This window comes from Typopeltis vanoorti, chromosome 24 (genome assembly GCF_054136105.1).
Source record: "Typopeltis vanoorti isolate ZY-2024b chromosome 24, IOZ_Tvanoo_1.0, whole genome shotgun sequence".
Taxonomy (NCBI): domain Eukaryota; kingdom Metazoa; phylum Arthropoda; class Arachnida; order Uropygi; family Thelyphonidae; genus Typopeltis; species Typopeltis vanoorti.
In genome coordinates this window covers 44,539,650-44,559,609 of record NC_143572.1, presented here as the reverse complement: position 1 = coordinate 44,559,609, position 19,960 = coordinate 44,539,650, and the positions used below count along the sequence as shown (strand labels likewise).

Genomic DNA, 19,960 nt, shown 5'->3' with positions numbered 1-19,960 from the left:
TAAAATGGTCTCGCTTACTAACTATAAAGAGAATAAAAGGTGTTAGCCAATTTGATATTTTCATCTTTCCCTTAACGTATTTGGCTCGTGGGTTTGTCATGAGCAAGTAATTGCATAACACAGTCTATGCATTCTCTTTTTCATCCTGCAAAAAGAAATACAAGTTTATGGGATAAACTCTTCTACCTCCACGTGAGATCGGATAACTCACTTTTTGTTGAAAAAGCCTTTTAGGTTCAAGTCCTAGACAGGATTCAAACCCAGCTTTTTCCCATTAAAACAGCAATCGTTACTGACTGAGCTACGAGAGCCATTTCATATCAGTTATGAAACTGAAGAAAAATTAGTTACAATATTTGGAGTATGAAAACATGTTCAGAGGAGGAAAGTCGCATTTTTGAAGATTGCATGGAACAGCGAGGTCTAAAAATCAGAAGAGTAAGCTAAACATTAAAAAACTTTTAAAAAAACATTTTCGAAACCATAAGAAAAATTATAATTACTTTGTTATAAGAATTTATAGAATGAAGATAATTTCATTTTACTGTTTATACTGAAGTTGCCAAGTTTTACCTTATAATGGAGAATAATCGCAAGTCGAGCATTATTAATTCTAAGAAGAATATACCGAATTCTGTATTTTATTTTTGGAACGGGTCTTTAAGAGAACGCTGAATATTAGTTTCTTGTATGCAATTAGATTGCCAGAAATAACGGGTCTTAGGAATCATGCGAAACTTTTGGAATTAAAAAGTTAGAATTAAACTCTTTATTCTGCATAGCTGCTGGGATATTTCAATCTTGAATATAGCACAATCGGTCAAAGATTATGCGATTTAGATACTCAGAACAGAATCCCCACTAGCATGTCTGAAAACCTAGTGTTTTATTTCTGCATCTATTTGGAGAATTTTTTTCAGTAAATTAAGAATTTATGACACGTTCCTGGAAGCTTGCTTCAAAACTTTCTTTAGCTGATTCACTAAAGTCAGCTATACACGCATTTTCCGGATAAAATCTGGAAAGTAGGACAAGTCCTAGAAATAAACGAAGTCAAGATTAACATTAATTTCCAATAAGTGTCGACAGAAATCTGGGGCGTCTGTTTTTAGCAGTGAAAAGGATAAACAGACTACAAGAAGCATTCTGTTCATGAGAATGAAAGCATTCATGCTTGTCAAATGCAGAAAATTCATACTTTCGATCGTACAGGAAAATAACTTCTAATGTACTGCATGAGAGGGCGTTGAGTGCACAGTTAGCGAAGAATTTTAGACGAGGTATAGCATGATTCATGGTTGGACCAAGGGTAGGCCTTCCTTCGTCCAATTTCTTTTCAGTTCAGAAAGTTGGTTAATGACTTCAGATACCAAGGGCTCCGTACTCTGTTCATAATCTATCAGTAAGATCAAATCCTCTCGAAAGACTTGCTGATTACACTACTCATTTGAAAAAACTTTGTACAGTCATTAGAAGCTTCAAGATAGTCTTCCTTAAATTGATCTCCTTGCTGTTCAGTGGAGGTGAAGGTAACATTACATTTGAAATCTAACCAAGACATATTCCCATTTTATTTCTAAAAATAGAAATAAAACGGGAATTTTAATTTTGATAATATACACAAATTTCTAAGCATCCGATTTCTCTCTAATTGGTATTACCTCTGGTCTTTCCTGGTACGAACATTCCAGCCTACAAATGCGATCCCGAACTAGACCAACCCATGAATAACGCTAAATTTCAGGGTGCACCTAAAGTGCGCCCTGAAATTTTAATGAGGAAAAATCTAGTTAAATGAATCTCCTCTTGCAGATGTTCTTTGTCTTTTCTGCGGTGATCTCCGTGTGCAATGTCATGGTGAACTGGCAACCATCTTTCCTTCACTTTTTTTAAGGCTAAGAACAGCAGTTGGTACATCTGCTCAACCACCAACTCTCCAGCTTCAAAACGTACCAATCCAACTTCCTCCTCTTATCGCATCTATCGCTTCTTTAAAAGAGCACCCTTCACCGTCTAAATGCACATATACATATCTCAAACAAACAAACTTTTAAGTGATCTTCGAAAGAAAGGTTCTGGCTAATGGCATCCTTATAATACTTAGTTTGAGACTACTAAAATCCCCACGCATTACTGCTAGTCAAATACCTGATCTCGGGTGTGCAGAATTTTAACTTTAGTTTTCGAGAAAAGAAATGGAAAGTTGTGCATAGCAGTGTTTAAATAAAATAACCAAAATGTTTAGAATGCACCCTAATCTGTAAGATTTTAATTAAGTGCTTTTCAGACGTCTTAAATCATGCCATGTTTAATGAAGTTCCGCTTGTCTCTGGAGAAATTTCAGGAAAGCCTAAAAATTTACCGAACAAAATCTATTAATCCAAGCCTCTGCAAAAAAAAAAAAAAAAGGAGTCTCGTTATGCCATATCTGTGGTTTAATTTTGTTTTTATTAATCTCAAAATGTTTTTGTAACACTGTCCTAAGTAGTAGTTTAGAAAATACGTGTATGCAATAAGTTGCAGTTTAAAATGCTGAGAAGATCATTTTTCAGGTCAAAGTTAGTGTAAACGACAAAACTGAAAACATTTATATTGGACGACTGCAGATTTGTTGGGGGGGAGGGGAACTTCCACTAAAATCGGAGGAAAATATTGCGCATTCTCAGTTGAAAAAAAAAACTTTTGAAATATTGGCGTTATATATTAATAGAATTTGAGAAATTCTACGAATTTCTGCTAGCAAAAAAGCAACTGCTTTCCAAGTTAGAATTGCGTTGTATACATTTTTTTTCTCCCTTCAGTTTAAGTGTGTATTGCATAATATTTTATGTAATACATGACTACTTTAAGCAGTTAAAAGTCCATGGTTCGGAGCGCATGCTTCCCCCTTAGGATGCAAGAATAAATTTCTAGGAACAAATTCACTAGTGACCTTCATTTATTGTAGCAAAACAGGCTGACTCACTTTTTTTTTTCTTTCTGAGGGGAAGAGAGTTCCCAAATCACGTATCCTTCGAATACGGAAGTTGGGTAATTATGTACGTCTGACATTGCTCAGTCACACACAAGGAGAAAAACTACTAATTGAACCAGTTGTGAGAGTACGTGTAAAATTCGTTACATGTTTATCGCTATTTGAGAAAGTGCCGTGTGCATAAGATGGAGTCGCTCAGTTCTTCCGGTTACGTAGCTCATATTTCGGTAGTCGAGAATTAAGCTATGGCTGACCAAAGTGTAATACTTAAAGTTTCTGCAAATGGTAACATGCAGAAAGTTTTAGAAAAATTCATTCGAATTTAGGAACGAAATCAATTAAACCTGAGTAATTGATGGATTAACAACGATATATCTTGAACATGCAAACCGATTTTAGACCTGTCAGCTGAGCAATTCTCAGTGCGAGCCAGTAGTCCAAAAGATAAAGCGTATTAAATTTTGTTTAATAAAAACTTATCAATGTAAATGAATAAGCCAAGGTATGATGGTGTTTATCTTTCTTTATAATGCTCTTAAAACTCACTATTGCCTCCCTTCACTCCAGGAGGTGTTTGTATAATACTAAATTCCAAAATTGACTTTACGTGGCAAGTAACGATTTTTTGAATCCCTTTGGCTATCACCACTGGTGATAGCCAAATGTCGTAAAATTTGCTGGATTTTGAAAGTCATACTTCAGTTTTAATCAATATGAAAAAAAAAAAAAAAAACATATGAAACTCCTAAACAGTTAATGATCAGATTATATGTGCAGGTGTATTTAGCAAGCATTATAAGTTTTGTTGCTGAAATTAGCAATCACTGATGTAGTAAAATTACAAGCAACTTATTTCCCTTCCCTAAATATACTGAATGCCAATTTAAGCAGAGATCCCTATACACCCTTGCTAACTACACCTACATACTTCCAGGAGAACTAGCAGTCAAGGGTTGTTTACTCTTTCAATCCTATAAACCACTTAAATGTCCCATATCCCACTTTTCAACTATTTCTGTGACCCAGAAATATTAAAATTGTCAAAGAATAATCCATTAGGACTGCCACCATCTTTCTCATTTGCCTCTGAATCAAAGAAATCTGAGCGACCAGATAGGTGCATAACACTGACACTCAGTTACCCTGCAAGATCTTTACAGCTATTTCCATATCCAGTTTTACATTAGCAGAAAAACAGAATTTTGTCTCAGATCATTTCCTATATAACAGAAAGTAACAATAGCAACGATCCCGAGTACAGAGCAATATGACACACGCCTTCTTATGAACTCTGCTCGTCCATAAACTGGCGTCTATCCATCAGTCACCCTCCTATCCACATCAGCTTCATATCCTAATTCATTTGCTCCAATATTAGGTAAACAGCTTCATGTAGTAGGCTGTCAAACGCTTCTTTGACAAATCTGGTATTATCGTCGTGTAAATCATCTCCCTTATCCGATTCAGCTATTACTTTACTATAAAAGCAAGTGAATTATTGAAATTTACTACCCTACAATCCATTAATTTCTCCAATACCTCTTCCATCCTTTCTGAGATGCTGATTGGTCTCCAGTTTTCTATCTTGGAAACGCCTTTACATAACGGAGCCATTCCGCTCCCCAGCATCTTTCCACTCAACTCAGGTATAAGTTTCGGTCACCACTATTGAGCATAAAACATTTACAGAAGTACTAAAATTTATATTTTAGTATTTTGGTGAAAGCACGCAGTATGAAAGCAACATTATGACCACATGTCGTTTAATGTTTTCATACGTAACATCATAATTAACGAAGAGGTTGTAGATTACAGATAAGATTCCTTTTAAGCATTCAAACTATCAAAACGGAAACCAAAATTGCCGTTTATTTCTCAATAGAAAGTACTTTATTAATAGAATTTTACTGTGTCTACCAAGGCCGTACATCAAAAACACTATTATTTTGACTCCGATTTAAAATTAACGTATTTAGCGGCATGAAATTAAGAGTTCGTATAACCAAATTGCTACTATGCTTCACTAGCTGGCGAGCCCCCTCACCCCGTAACCGGTTTCCTGACAAGTACGGCCTAAAGCGTGTCACTGGGCAAAAATTTCATCAGGCTAGTTGTATCAGCGGATAAGAATATATTGAGTCATCATAGTCTCACAAACAGCGTGGTTCCCGACAATCAAAAACTGACTCAAACCATAAAATATCACAGCTTTATCCTTATTTTATAATAGTCGTGGTTCTCTAAACGGTTCAAAATAATACCAAGATGTTTCATACAAGAGCTGCTTAAAAAAAACCATCGCAGCTCATGATTTAAACATGACCACTTCCAAGGATGGCACAGTTATGAAAGTCAGGAAATTAAATAAACACGGCAAATACATATGAAACTTAAAAAGTATGCTACGTCGGGTCACGAAAAGTTCACCGAACAGAAATAAATTGCAAGTTACTCTTCAGAGGGGAGAAAAAAAAAAAAAAAAAAAAAAAAAATTCAGTGAATATGGCACTGCGTTTTTAATTTTTTTTTAATTAAACTGGATATCTTGGAATAACCCCTAAATCACCCGAGTTAATTAATATGGAATAAGCAAAACTACTAGTTTTCCCACGTAAGTGGGACAATGTCCTATTCTGACATACATTCAAAACAGATCGATAATGTTCTTTGAGGTAATCCCAAGTTACTTAGCTGAAACTGACTATTGGAAAAACTCAGGTCGAAACAAAGTATGACCGTGGAGTTCTCTATTAAAACTAGCATAATAGCTTATGATTTTCCTAGCGGCATATATTATGGGGTTTCGTTTTTTAAAAGAAATTCTGGAGGTCGTGAATTGTCATGTGCTGCTGATTTAAAATGGTAGGACGCGATGTTTTTGATGTGCCAGAAACATTTTGCACAATTGTGCATCCAGCAATGTATCCCGATACTTCATAGGAAGAATTATAATAAAAATGGTCTAGATAAAACTACTAAGACAAAATTTAAGACATGTTAAGTAAGTACCAAATCATTAATTACGACCGAAGCAACTACAGCTGTTGAAATTGCGTTTGTTTTGTGGAATAAAAAACACCCGGAGTTTCCAAGAGAAAACCGTTACCTCGGTTCGAGATCGGCTAAACACCAAGCTGAAAGGAAATTGAATTTCAAATCGTTTCGTCAATAAAAACGGATGCATTGAGGAGTAACGAACTGCTTAAAGAACGAATGACAATTCGACTTATCCAGATTCAATTATAGGTTTAGCAGGCATAAATTTAGGCTGCTAAACGGGTTATATTTGGCGAGTACGCAGTACAGTGATTGTCTTTGGCTCAAGAAGGTTAACTGAATATTTTTCTATGGCTGAACCATCTTTATTGGCAATCTGATTCGATATCGATTATTTTAAATACAACGAGAATACTGAATGTTGAAAGTTACCTCTCTGCAGACGCAACTTGCATCGTTAATATTTCAGTAATACTGGTACCATAAAAGTACGCAGCCTGTTGTAATCGTCTTGTGATGTACAGTACGCTATCTAAAATTATAACTGCTTTACTGAAATATTGTATCGTAAATTTTTACATTGAGACTATATTGGTAACACCTTAAAGTCAGTTCTTGATTTAAAAATCAACCTCGTAATACACATCTTCAATAACAAAATTGAAGAACTGCTCTACAAGCAATTAAGGAAATGTTAAAATTGATAGTACTGTATAGAAAAGCCCGCAATTGCCTTTGGCGACCTATGTGGGACAACACCTCTCCACTTGGAGTCGGAAGTAGCTTATGATCTCTAAAGCAGGTTTCCAGGGTATGGAGAAAACCCTTTGGCGCCCACCCACGGTGCTAAGTACTAACCGTTTACAATTTTCTAGGCTGCAATCACAAAACAAAGTTGGCTTATGTAGTGTAGACAGTCGTCCCTGCCTACATTGTCATTTTATTAAGATGTTTATTCCTGCGAGTCATACCTCCAGCAGCGATTATAAAAGCAATTTGATGCCAACCTGTTTTTGTAAAAAAAGGATTTTGCACGTTCTTGCATTGCTGTCATTTAATTAGCGGAGAAGATACGATAATTCCTTCAAATGAAAAGGAAGATGTCTGAGAAGGTATAGGTGTTCTACATAGGGAAGGCTGTAAACTTTTACATTAGCATTGCAATGGATGGGCTAAGAGAAAATTCAGAAGTCTAACTAGAAACAAACAGAACATTTTAAAGCCACTTGAAAGCTACTGAGCAAGGTTTGGATTTCACACACGACGGCGAATATAGTCTAGTCTAAAGACTTTCACAAACATCCATCAGTGTAGTGAAATTCGGGTTCGACTAATTGGCTGAAGCTCTAATCATTTGGACTAGTATCTCAAGAAGGATGACGATCTTAGCGTAGCATTGAGCATACTCTTCCCTTCCCAGCAAGATTTTTTTTTAAGTACGTACCTTAAAAAGACTGACTAGAAGCTCATCTAGGAAAGGATTCAACTGAAAGCGCGTTAACCAATCTCTTAAGGAGATGAAACTGGTTTTTTTAGCCTGTAAGAGAGAGAGAGAGAGAGGCAAGCCGGTCGGAAAAACATTAATAGAAAATTGTAGTAGCCTCCGTTACTTCGGCCGTGGTTATAATCGAACTAAACCTCGAGCTATTTTCCCCTTAGAGCATTCCTTGCACTGGAAATTCTTCCCCCTACTGCATTGCAGGGTTTCGCAATTAGGAGCTTCAATGGGTGATAGATAAGAAAAGTGAAATTTGCTATCATTTCTTTGGCAAATGTCCCTCGTCGTTATCAGTTCACTGATATGCTTCAGTTAAGCAGCTGAAACATTCAACGGTTCTAAAATCTTATACTAAAAGTCTTAATCTTATTTTACACAGCTATTACATGAGACTTCGATTGAACATTCGAGTTAATTTAAGGGGTAAAAAAAAAAAAAAAAAGAAAATTGTATTCCATCGAATGAAGACTATCATAACAAAAACATTACCAGATATAATGTCTGGTAATTTTTTGTTATTTGTAAGACGTTTCTCCAAAATCTATCGCGTCACTGTGTCTGTTGCGTTTGAAGTTGGTGCAAAGTATAAAAGTATAAACAAGCATTCTGTGCTTTTGATTCGGTACGTAGCGGTAACGAGAATTTGTGTTGCTCAACCGCTGCGACCTTCGATGGACAAGTATATTTCTTTAGAAGGGTGAAATAAAGATTATCTAGCGAATGTTCGTACCTTCAATGCGAATATTTCTCGAAACGATAAGTTGTTCACCTACGCAAAAAAATTGCGCGCATGCGCACCTGATGTAATCACAAGTGGTGTCGAGATTGCGACAGTTCAATCAAAAGCCGTTTTACGGTGATAACTAATTCGTGTGCAAGAAAGCCAATAAGCGCATTTACTTTAGATTTGACAAATGATGATAACCAAGTTTAAAAACAAAAATAGTAATGTTCACAAAACATAAGCCTACAGAGACCGAGAACTTAGACTTGCCATTTTTCGAATACAGTACATGAATAGTACAAGCTAAGAATTTTATGCTCCCGTCTGATTAGACCAGATCTTTTCCTTCCGGTGTGTGTGTGTGGGGGGGGGGGGGGGAATTGCTAAAGGAAAAAGTTGCCGAGTTACCCATGTTAACTCGCACTGAACTTTCCACTAGAAAGAAATATTTAAATTACTAAAAAAAAGGCTTTCTAGAATTGATGCAGAGGAAATATTTCAGCAGTGGTGGTGAATGAATGAAATGGGTTACCTGACTCAGTTGCGACTCCGTCTGCCAATGAGTTAAAGAAGTGGTATGATAGATAGTGTGGAGAGTTTGGGTCTCCCGCGATGAGTGCCTCCCGTATAATAGTTACAATTTTGGAATCCTGTATAATAGGAAGTGCTATGACTGGACAAAGCAAAAGCTTACGTTTAATGTAAACCTTTTTATACCAATCATACAAATGATTTACATTCACAATATGAAAATGTTAACATTTAGTACAGGAAACTCGTACTAGAACGGAAGAGGCGTGTATGTAGCCAATTAAAAGAGTTGACTACAGCTGTAGTTGCGTAGTGAATGGTAGATAATCCAGTCCATCGACCAGTTTATCTAAGGCAACTGTAAAAGACTGCATTACACCTAAAAACTAGACCGATAGGATGCTACCTCAGTCAAGACAAAGATCCACGAACATGATAAAACCACGGGATTAATTGGTGAAGAAGAGGCTATGGAAATCTTGGTATTTCAACAAGAAACCATCAAACCGAGGATCGTTAGACTGCACGGGCTCGAATAACTAATACAATAGAGGGGCAGTGTTTCTACAGAAGGGCAAGCCACACTGGTGTTAAGAGCATTGCGACTCGTGTCGATTGTTGGAAGTCACGAGGATAGACAAATCGTATGACGATTTTGAGATCAGGCAGGCGAATGAGTCTGTAGGTTCGGAAACTCTTTATGTCCTATTGCGCCATACCTAAAGTTTGGTTATGATTATATCATGGTCTGCGGGTATTTCTTTATGGACTTAAGATTCTCTGCGTGGAAGAACAAACAACGCAAAGGGTGTGCAGCATTTCTGAATAACATGGTTATTACATAGTTTTGTGGAAGAGACCAAGTTTTTCTTTCTATATGAAAATTCTCCGTATTACAGGTGACATAACAGACTGGGTTTATGAATGGCATTCAGACAATTTTCACTGGCCTGCAGAGTGCCAATCTCATCCAACAAAATACAAACTTTGGACGAGATCAGTGCTTTCGGCGATAGTATATGCATTGTTTGTGTTAAAGAAAAAATGGTCCATAATATCCAACACGGTCGTGCACAGTATATGCCTAAAATAATGGCAAGAGTAATTAGAGGAGCAGAGAAGGATTTACATGTTGAATTAGGCCTAAATTAGGTTTCTCTAAAATGAGTGCAGGTCAGTGTTGAAGGTGCTCCTCTTTGGGATTAAAGATTTGTCATTACAGATAGAAACCGATATATCAGGTTTTTCTTAAGAGAAAAAAGTGAAAGAGTAACTTAACCGACTTGGATGCTTGTCTTTAGGCGAGATGAATTTCATCGCCCGGTGTGAGACCACTTCCCCACTTAATGGAGGAATGAAATGGCTTGAAAAAATTCGATGTTTAGTCTCTGGAGCAGGGTTTCCGGACTAAGTAAAAAATAAAATTCTTAATCCACCCACGGTACTAAATGTACAATAGGTTGAAATTACAGCAGAGGCAACAGACTAACCAGTGTGTTATTATTATACTATGTGACACCTCCAGAACGTCCAAGGACTCATCGCGGGAGGGCACACCACTATTTCGCTAGACACATCTCATCCTCTCCACCACCATTTAATTTTCCAACTACGACACTACTACCACCATCAACGCCATCTATGGTCCATCACCACCACCAACAATACTATTTTTTGTCTGCAAATTGCGTGTGTTCTGAAGGCCGATTTGTCTGTACGCGGGAAGAAAAACCAGATTCCGGGAGAAAACCCTGCTACCATCGTATGAGATCGGCTAACTCACCTTCAACTAAAAAAAGCCCATATAAGGATTCCCCTCGTCACGACGAGAATCGAACCCAAGTCTTTTCCAATCAATTATCTGTTACGATTTCACATATTTCAGAAGATATACCACGCGATGAACAGTCTTTAGTTGGGACGAATATAGTGTATGGTAACCGGAATGATCCTATAAGAGAGAGGTGAAACAGTTTAAAAAAAAAAAAATTATAATTTTGGAATGGTAGTCGAAACAGATATTGTCAACCACACATGTAAGATAAAAGAACCAAGCAGCATATTAGTGTCATACATAGAGTTTAGGAGGATTGGGAAAGGTACCTATTGACATTTCATAGAAAGCTGGATGCAGATGGGGAATACTTGAGGAAGGCCGTTACAAAGAACAAAACGGCAGATGGAAGAGAAGCAGTTCAGCGAGTTTGGAGCTGGAATGTAAAGAGTAGTGTCAGTGGAATTATTTCTAGAGAAATAAAATAAAAATAAACAGGCCATTTGAGATAGTGGTTGCAAATCTGTGAGAAAGGGAGAAGCTGAATCGTCCTTTAACCAATATAAAAAAAAATCGGGTGTGGCTGTGTGTGAGCACGGCCGGAGGGGTTTTACGTGAATACGTCACGCCAGCGGATTATATGTGCTGGGAAGTGTAAATCAATGAAAACAAGTTTAATAATCGATTATAATTTTATTTATCATAGGTCTATGGTAAGAGAAGATACAAACGGTAGACAAGATACATCCAAGTTTCTGGCGAAAGTCAAATCTACACAAGTGTTACTTAGCGTGGTCGCCGTGGTCTGAACGTAAGTGAGATTAATCTCGCGTTGCATAAAGTTTTGCCGTGATCGGTTTTGTGACATATCGACATTGAAGTCATTGGTGATGATGATGGGCGTATGCAGGTCTGGCTCGATACTGGGGACCATTTTCTTTATGCTTTTCGAGTAGTGCAGCAGGGATAGATAGATACAACATTCTATCGCTGACGATGAAGCGTTCGGATAAATTTAGATACACCACTGATCGTTACGTCGTCCAGGCATATATCTCCCACTGATGGTTCTTCGACTCTAAGCTTACTACTGACATCAATGGTAACAATACGTTGACAATCGGTGCTGTTGAGGTTCCTGTATATGGCGACTCCACCGGCGGTGCGTTTGGACGATGACGAAGCTGACGGTTGATTGCGTTAGCTTTCTATGGCCGTATTATTACATGACGACGAAGTTGACGGTTGATTGCGTCGCCTTTCTATGGCTGTATTCTTACATGCTTTAAGTTCGAAACCAGATACGTTCACAGGTGTGGCATCATCCATCCAGGTTTCACTGATGACCAAGTAGTCAGATCTGTTCACAATGGACTCAGTTTCTATATCTTCGGCGTGCTCCACCAAACTGTGCGTTGATCGCTGAGACAAGTAAGACTTCCCGCCGCGAGTTTTCGCCGTTGTCATAATCATCATCTACGTTTAATATCTGGACCTCCTCTGTGATCGCAGCAGTCGACCACAGAAACTGTCAACTCGCTTAACCAGCGTTGGCAAGTGGTGTTTCTTCATTCTCTCGTATTCGTCGCGTATCTCCCTGACAGTGGGTGGTGAATTTCCGTAACCGTGATAAAGTTTATAATCGTCTCTCTCGTTAGTCAAATACACCTGTCGACAGAAGTGATTGCTTAAATAATCTGCTCAGTGCAACGTACACCAGTTGATTTTGTTGAGACTTGTCGTACTGAAAGACGACTCGATCGAAAGCTCCTTGCGATTTGTGAATCGTTATGACACAAGCGGGTTCGCCGACCTCCAATGCTCTTCCATTGTCACCGATCTTCCAAAATCCACATCCATTTCTTTCAATCCATCTTCCGAAGCGGTGGCATAGTCGCTTACGTCATTTACATCCATGGGTTCGTGAGCCGCCACCGAAGTGCTGGCGCCTTCAGCCGCGCACTGCGCCGCTTCCAACTTCTCTCTCGATACTTATACGTTCTGACCCAGACATTGGGAGATTATTGGAAAGCTGACGAGCTGCTCTTTCCATCGTATACGTTCGGCATATTTCTGGCTGGCTTTCCGGCGAGTATAGGAGGACATTGTGAAATTTCTAAAATTTTCCAACTTCAATCCACATTTTCTTCACCAACACTGTACTGGAATTTTAGAATTATGGGTTAAATCGATAGATCTCGACGAGAGCTGCTGACTGACCCTAAAATGAGCGTCGTACCACGACACAGTGCAAAGTTATACTGAGTGGAAATTTCGAGGCGCGGCGGATGGTACACAAAATGGCGGAGCCCACTCCCACCCGCGAGGCGTTCTCTGAAGGTCACTGACGAATCTTTATTCCCTCAGCTATCGAATGATATAAGTTTGGTTTGGCTACCTTTAATACTTTAGAAATTAAGTCAAACCTTACGGAATGATTTCGTCACACTCTACTTTTCGTCCCGTGCCCCCTAGTATTGTTCTGAATTTAAAGACTTATTCACGTCAAACAGTTTGGGGAGCTATTTGATACATCGTTCTAAACATGTGAACAGTTTCCCTTACATCGAGCAGATCTGGGATTTATACAGTTAGTAGCTTGCTGGAGGAAAAGGCGCATTGTCAAAAGAAAAGGCTATTCTGTCGATACTGGAGAAAAATGTTATTCCAAGAAAGGATTTAATCCCATCCAGTTGTGTATTACTGAAGGAAAGGATTTTTTTTTTTTTTTTTTTTTTTTTTTTTTTTTGTGAAAGAGGTAAGGCTGCCTTTTGGTAATGAAGGCGACTAGGCCACTTTACACTGCGTGGTGACGGGAATGAGTAGGTAGGATGACGACTATAAACACTTCTTTCACAACGCGTTTTCCCCGTTTCCTATGCAGGGTCTGCGTGTTACTTAGATGCGAGTTCTTGTTAGTACCACTCCCAACCGACCTGTCGCCTGGTCTGCCGCTGGGGGGGGGGGGGGATATATTTTTGGCTGTAGAAGCGTATGTTCACGGGGCCGGTTTGCCTGCTTGCGGGATGAAAAACTGCCCGGGCCTAAGACCGGCTAACTTGGCTATGCCTGAGGAAGATCATCAAGTTCCTCACGTCTTCGACGGGAATCGAACCTGGGACATTCCTTCCCCAAGCATATGGTTGCGAAGCGCAAAGCCACTAGGCTAAGCGCGCGGACAACTATAAGCAACACTGTCGATAGGATTTTGTCAGTTTTTTTTTTTTTTTTTTTTTTTTTTTAAAGAGAAAGAGGATAGGCAATACAATGGACCCTAAGGCACTTTATTTCTGGAGAAGCTTGAAGAGAGGAAGTCACCCATTATGGCACTCAACAATCAAGCAAGAGGAAGTCTTGCTACTAGTTAGAGAGGATGTGACCAACGGATGTCAAATTTATTGAGCTGGTCTCGATGCCAGACAAATGTGCGGCGGACATGTGGCAAAATCCATACTGGATGATTAACTGGTGTGCGTCTAGGTTAAGTTAGACTTTTGAGAGCATTGAGACTCAGTGTCGGTAGTTGGACACCTTTTTGGAATGTGTTTGATATGGGGAAACTGGATATTGGGGAGAGTTATCCAGTCATGATTGTGTACAGGTTGAGATTGCAATTTGTTTCTCCTCTCAAACAGACTATGGACGGGGGGTCGAATCCAAGGACAAGAAAGGCGGGCCTTCATAGCGTTTCTGTTAGGTTAGATAAATTGCTGCAAACAGATCTATAGCGAATAACCTCTCCTTTAAGACTTATCTTGGTTGTTTAGAGTCGGGTTGATTAGCATTACAATAAACTAAGGCTATGATACCCATCGTTAATAGGTCTATAAACTGCGTGTGCCCTCCGGCTATCGGAAAGATACTTCAATTGTCCGTATGAGACCGGCAAACCCGTTTTCTCGTTTGTTGGAAAAAAAATATTCGTTTTTATGAGTCTCAACCTTGTAGGTTATCATCCCCTACAAGTGATATTTGTAGGTTATATGTCACATTGCTGGTGACATCATTTGGAAAATTAATGTTTGGAAAACTCCGTAGTCGTGTTGTTACAATTAATTTTTGGGCTTGATTTAAGTTAGAAATACAAGTTATGGGGCGCGCCCATAAGGGAGCAGAGGATTTCTAAATAACTGCCGAATGGCTGGCCAAGTTCATAGTGTAGCTCTCTCCAACAGGCTATGGTGGTTTCAATCCAACTGTGGCATGGATGTGAATCTTTAGATGCAAATTAATTTCATCCCCCCAACACCTTTGAGATAATATGAACTGGCTTGAAGGGGTTCCAAGTTTGATCTTTAAGAGCAAGGTTGATTGTCTTACCTACACCTATTTTATAGTGCGAGAGGTTTACAACTTGGAGTGATAACCTACAAGGTTGAGACTCATTAAGAAAACGTCATATACCTTGAAGTCCCGGACTACGTTCCCTTGTCGGAGATGGCGCACATTCCTGGAAACGTCTGATATTTAAATCTAACTTAAGTATTTAAGTTAGAAATCCTATTAGACAGAACAAGAATCAATCCAAATTCCATTCACCAGTTGGCGTAATTTTTTTTTTTTTTTTTTTTTTTTTTTAAGTACATCGGGTGTAGTTCTTAATATAAATTTAGTGCAAATCAGTGTTTTATAATAAATTAAACATCCAAGATGTTTAATATTTGATTACTGCCTGAACGTTAGATTATTTGCCGGTTAAACGAAATTACTGAACAGTCAACAGTTGTGCATAAATACTAAAAAGTTAAGATTGATTGGAAAGGAATTCGGTTCTAATTCCATATAGCACACGAGCCTTTATTAGAGCTTTTCAACTGAAGAGAAGCTAGCCACTCTCGGTATTTCTCTCTCGGCAGGAGTTGCATCCCTCAGGACAGATATTCGCTTCAGACATAACTTACGGGTTAGGTTGTGTTAACATTGCGAGTAGAAATTTTACCCTGATAATTTTCTTCCTCGAAACAATTTTAAGAAATGGTAAAATAACAAACGAAATTAATCACGTTATTCGCAAGCTCGTATGAATTTGTGCATTACTTGGTATTTAATACCGAGTCCTATGATGTATTCGTATTCATGCATCTAAGATGAATGAGATACAATTGATTATAAAAATGTTTAATGAAAAGAAAATGCAAGCACAATAAGGGCTCCAGGTGGGAGAACCGCTAACCGAAGTTTGAAAACCACATCATCCATATCAACTTGATCTGTTGAAATGGCGCATGGACGTGAAGAAACCTATGAAGCCTTTTCAAAAGAAGGAGCCTGTCTCAAACAGATGGCAGGTTTTCCTCCCGGAAATTTTCATCCCCACAATATTTAGTACGAGTATGCTTTATTCATGAAAAACAGCAGATTAGACAATAACATTCCTCAGGTATCAAATAACAGCAACAACTTCTCGAAGTGAATATATAATTCGAAGTTCATTTTCCGGTACCTCAAGAACTTCAGGAAGTTGTCTTATTAGCGAACTAATAACTAGCGATTTTTGAATGGGCAAAAAATAATTGCGCTTTTAAACAAGTCAGTGTTTAGAGCTTTGCCATAGAAACGAGAAACAATTCCTAAAATTGATCAATGTATTCACGAAATAACGAACAGAAACAGTGCGGCTGTACCAGTCAATCAAGGCCAAAGGAGCCTAGTATATTTTAAATAGGTTTATCTTAACGGCATTGGGTTAAATAAACCTAACTACTGATGCATATCGATTTATTATTAGGTCAGCAAGTCACGAATGGATATAAGTAAAAAATCCAAATGTCAGCAGAACGTTAATAAAATTCAAAGGTTGCAACATTATACTTTCTTAATTTGTCACATATATACGTCAACTTCCTGAAATATAGTAACTTCATAAGCAACTTGACCCTCCAGAAATACCGTTCGAATATTTTGTTCATGAAACCTTGCTGTCAGCATTATTTATGCAAAATCTCAAAATCACATGAATATTGTGGACTCCATAATAGCGTTGTATCCGCCACTAAGTTAGCATAGTTGGTGCTGCCAAACACTAGCGATTCCTAGCTCTGCAAGTCAAGTGGAGAAAGAAAAACTTAAAATCATGCTTTCTTTTCACCATCCACCCCAGCCTCTTGTACCCATACACCACATACACGAACTAGTACTATTCCTCGAAACTCAGAACTGCCAGGTGGATCCACACGTGTTTAATTATACTACATTTGTTCGTCAACTATCAGTTTTGAAATCTGTATTGATACGAATGTGTGTTAAATAGCTCCCATTTGTTTGATACGAGTACCATCACGATAGGTACAGACAGAAATCATTATTTTGCTTTATGGAAAGTAATGACAGTGAATCTTGCATTATTCATTAAAATGCGTCGATGAAAATAGTATTTGTTCAATACGTATCTACTATTTGAAATCAGTAAAACACACGAGACCAAAACTGCTTCGACATAACTTGGAATTGCTTGGAAAAATCCTGCTTGTGTATAATTTTATTCACACATGCTCTGCACTGACATAACGTAGCCAAAAATTTAACGTTTACTACGCACCTGTAGCGCTTAGCTTCCAGTTTTTGCAAGGCTCTTGTACCTATACTCAGTGAGTGAAAAAAATTAAGGCGTTGTCATTAGACTGTAACGGCGTAGTTTAGCGATGCATAGAGCTAGTAACTTCTTTCAAACCAACAAAAGTTTTACAGATCTTCTAGTCACGAAAAGGTACATTCATAAATTAGGTACATTCTGAATTACTTACCACAAACAGAAAATTAAAAGTATATAGCAAATACTTTATGCAACTTGTTCCACAACCTTGCACCATCTTGTAATATGATTATATACGAAAACGCCGTTAGAACAACTGGAGCAGAGAGAAAAATATATCCGCTGTGAAAAGTGTACAAACACGCAATAGCAACACTACACCGTTATCCCAACTACAACTTGAGGAGACTGCTCACGCATCTAACTTTTAAGCGAATAAAGCAGCCGCTCTCGAAACGTCACGAGAAACGTAAGGCTGTCATGACCATGACGCACAGGAAGTTCACTTCGTATTTTATTTGGGGAGTCGCCCAACCTTAGTTCTACAAAAGAACGAATAAACGGACGAACCATAAACTTAGATAAAGACTGAGATTTCAGACAGCAAGAGTACAAGTAACGATTAAAATTTTTGAAAAATATTAAGAATTATTATTATTATTATTATTATTATTATTATTATTATTATTATGACCTAAAATATCATAATATTTTCTCGATGAATCTAAGAGGTATTTGCAATAATTATAATAAATACGAATAATAAAATTAAGAATCAAATAAAATAATAATAACCTATTTATATATGTGATTTTTATGACTGGCTGCCAAGGGATTTAGAGAGTATCTTCTGTACCAGGATTTATTTATTTAATACTAGGGCGCGCCAGCATACACCGGATTTTTGTAAATATTTGGAATGTGTGTGCTTTTTGATAAAAGCTTTCTGGCTGTATGACATGTATAACAATTTTATGTGAATAGTTAAGCTGAAATAAACACAATAAACAAACTTATTATTTATTTCAGAAAGCACGAATTTTTGTGCTACTCTAAAAAGAAAAACTTTATTTGGTGCAAATATACACAGAATTCTGGAATGATCAGCGAAGCACAAGTAACATTAGAAGTATACTAATTAGAAGTACACTGTCATTACCCTAAAATTTTTTTTTGAAAAAAATAATAAACAATGTTGTAGTTTTAAAACTATTCTGATTTTGTTGACATCGTTCAGAGCGTGTGCGAGATCTTGCTTTCCCCTTGGGGAATTATAATCGAATAACAGGCTGAATTCTATTCTTCTTCTTTCAGCTCATGCACTGTACCACGTGTCTAGTGGATTGATTGTACTTTGGATTTTGCAGAATTTAGTACACTAGATAGAGCTGAGCCCTGGATCTTCCTTACTTGCCTGACGTTTCTACTATATACTCACAATATGCCATTCTATGGATTTTTCTGTGTCCGTAATATGGGGAGACTGCAATCCCACTAGAGGCGATAAACATCTGCGTTCTTCAGGCTGGCATGTTTTGGTTTCGCTGAACGAACCAAGTAGCAAGCTACTAATCTGTATATGAGCCACTGCTACTGCGTTTGAGCACGAAAGGTTAAATTGGACCAGTGATATAGCGGAAGGCGGAGAGACCTCAAGAAAGGGAGGGATCTCAAACTTTGGGGAACATGTAGTAAAAAGAACCACACAAATGTTAACTTTTTTTTTCCATTAATATTTTCATCTCTTTGCATTTCACGAAAGGAAACACATCTAGTTACAAATTATAGTTACGGAATAATCAGATGCTGTTTGACTTTATACTTTGTGCATCAAATAGCAGTTAAAATAAACGAAATAAGGTATTTTTATTCCCAAAAGGAGGACTCAGGTGCATTAGGTCTAATTAAATTTTGGAAATCAACCAAAACGATCCATACCGCAGACATTGCCGCCATCTCGTGATCCTAAACTCCAAATCGTATTACTGCTTAAAAATGATGAGTTATTTGTCTAAAAATAAGTACGTAAGCTGTCATAATTGTTAAAATTGAGATGGAAATAAAATTTACTTGAAAATTATTGTAATGAGGTCAAATTTTTGCCTTAGTATTAATATTCATATTAATTGGCTTGTTATTAGTACTGAAGATGCCTGAAAGCATCCTCAAGACAATCACAGTGGAACTCAATCAAAATGGAGTTAATAGAAGCATTTCTAAAAGCGCCATCGTAAGACAACTGGTCAATAAAATTCATAATTAATTATGAATGAATTTTTTATTAATAAATTAAAAAAATTATGTGTGTGTTGACACAATTTTTATGTGTGAAAGTTGTGTATATATTTACGTGTAAAAATAGTAATTTAGGATTTAATAGAAGATCGATATAATAATGTTTCCCGTAGTGGATAACTGAAGGCAATCAGATTTGTTTAAATTCGGAATGAAAAAAGAAAAAAAACGTCTCGCAGTTTTCTTTATATAAATTCTACAAGCGATATACTGTTATTAGCTTGGTTTTATAAAAAAAAAGTACCCTGTGTTCAGTAGAGAGGGCATATTCAGCTTGAGGAAGTTAATGATAGTGGGTAACAGTCGGCCGTGAAGACCATAACTGTACATCACTGGCGCCAGGTGAAAATTTTAAGTGTGGGTACAAAATAAAAAATATACAAAATAAAATTAAAAATTTTTTTCCCTAATCAATAACCAATTTATTAATAAATAAATTTGCATGTTAAAAAATTGCTTTATTAAAAATACTTCACCCTCACCACTTCATCATCATCATCATCATACGTATCAAAGATTTAGGCCTAGTATGGCCTGTTCCGGCCTTAGAAGTCATCGTTGAATCTTTTAAGAGGACGTCCTGGTTTTCTTTTTCCTAATGGCTTGTACTTTAAGACTTGTTTTGGTAATCTTTC

At 37.5% G+C, this 19,960-nt stretch overlaps 1 protein-coding gene across 1 annotated transcript in view; it reads right to left on the bottom strand.

The window, feature by feature from the left end:
* The window catches only part of LOC150093143 (CD63 antigen-like), a 98,713-nt gene extending 81,275 nt beyond the window's left edge, over positions 1 to 17,438 (bottom strand). The window contains exon 1 of the mRNA XM_090413426.1: positions 17,242 to 17,438. Within this exon, the coding sequence (XP_090269552.1) occupies positions 17,242 to 17,307 (66 nt within the window). The 5' untranslated portion in view covers positions 17,308 to 17,438. The remainder of the gene's footprint in view (positions 1 to 17,241) is intronic.
* Positions 17,439 to 19,960: the final 2,522 nt, after the last annotated feature.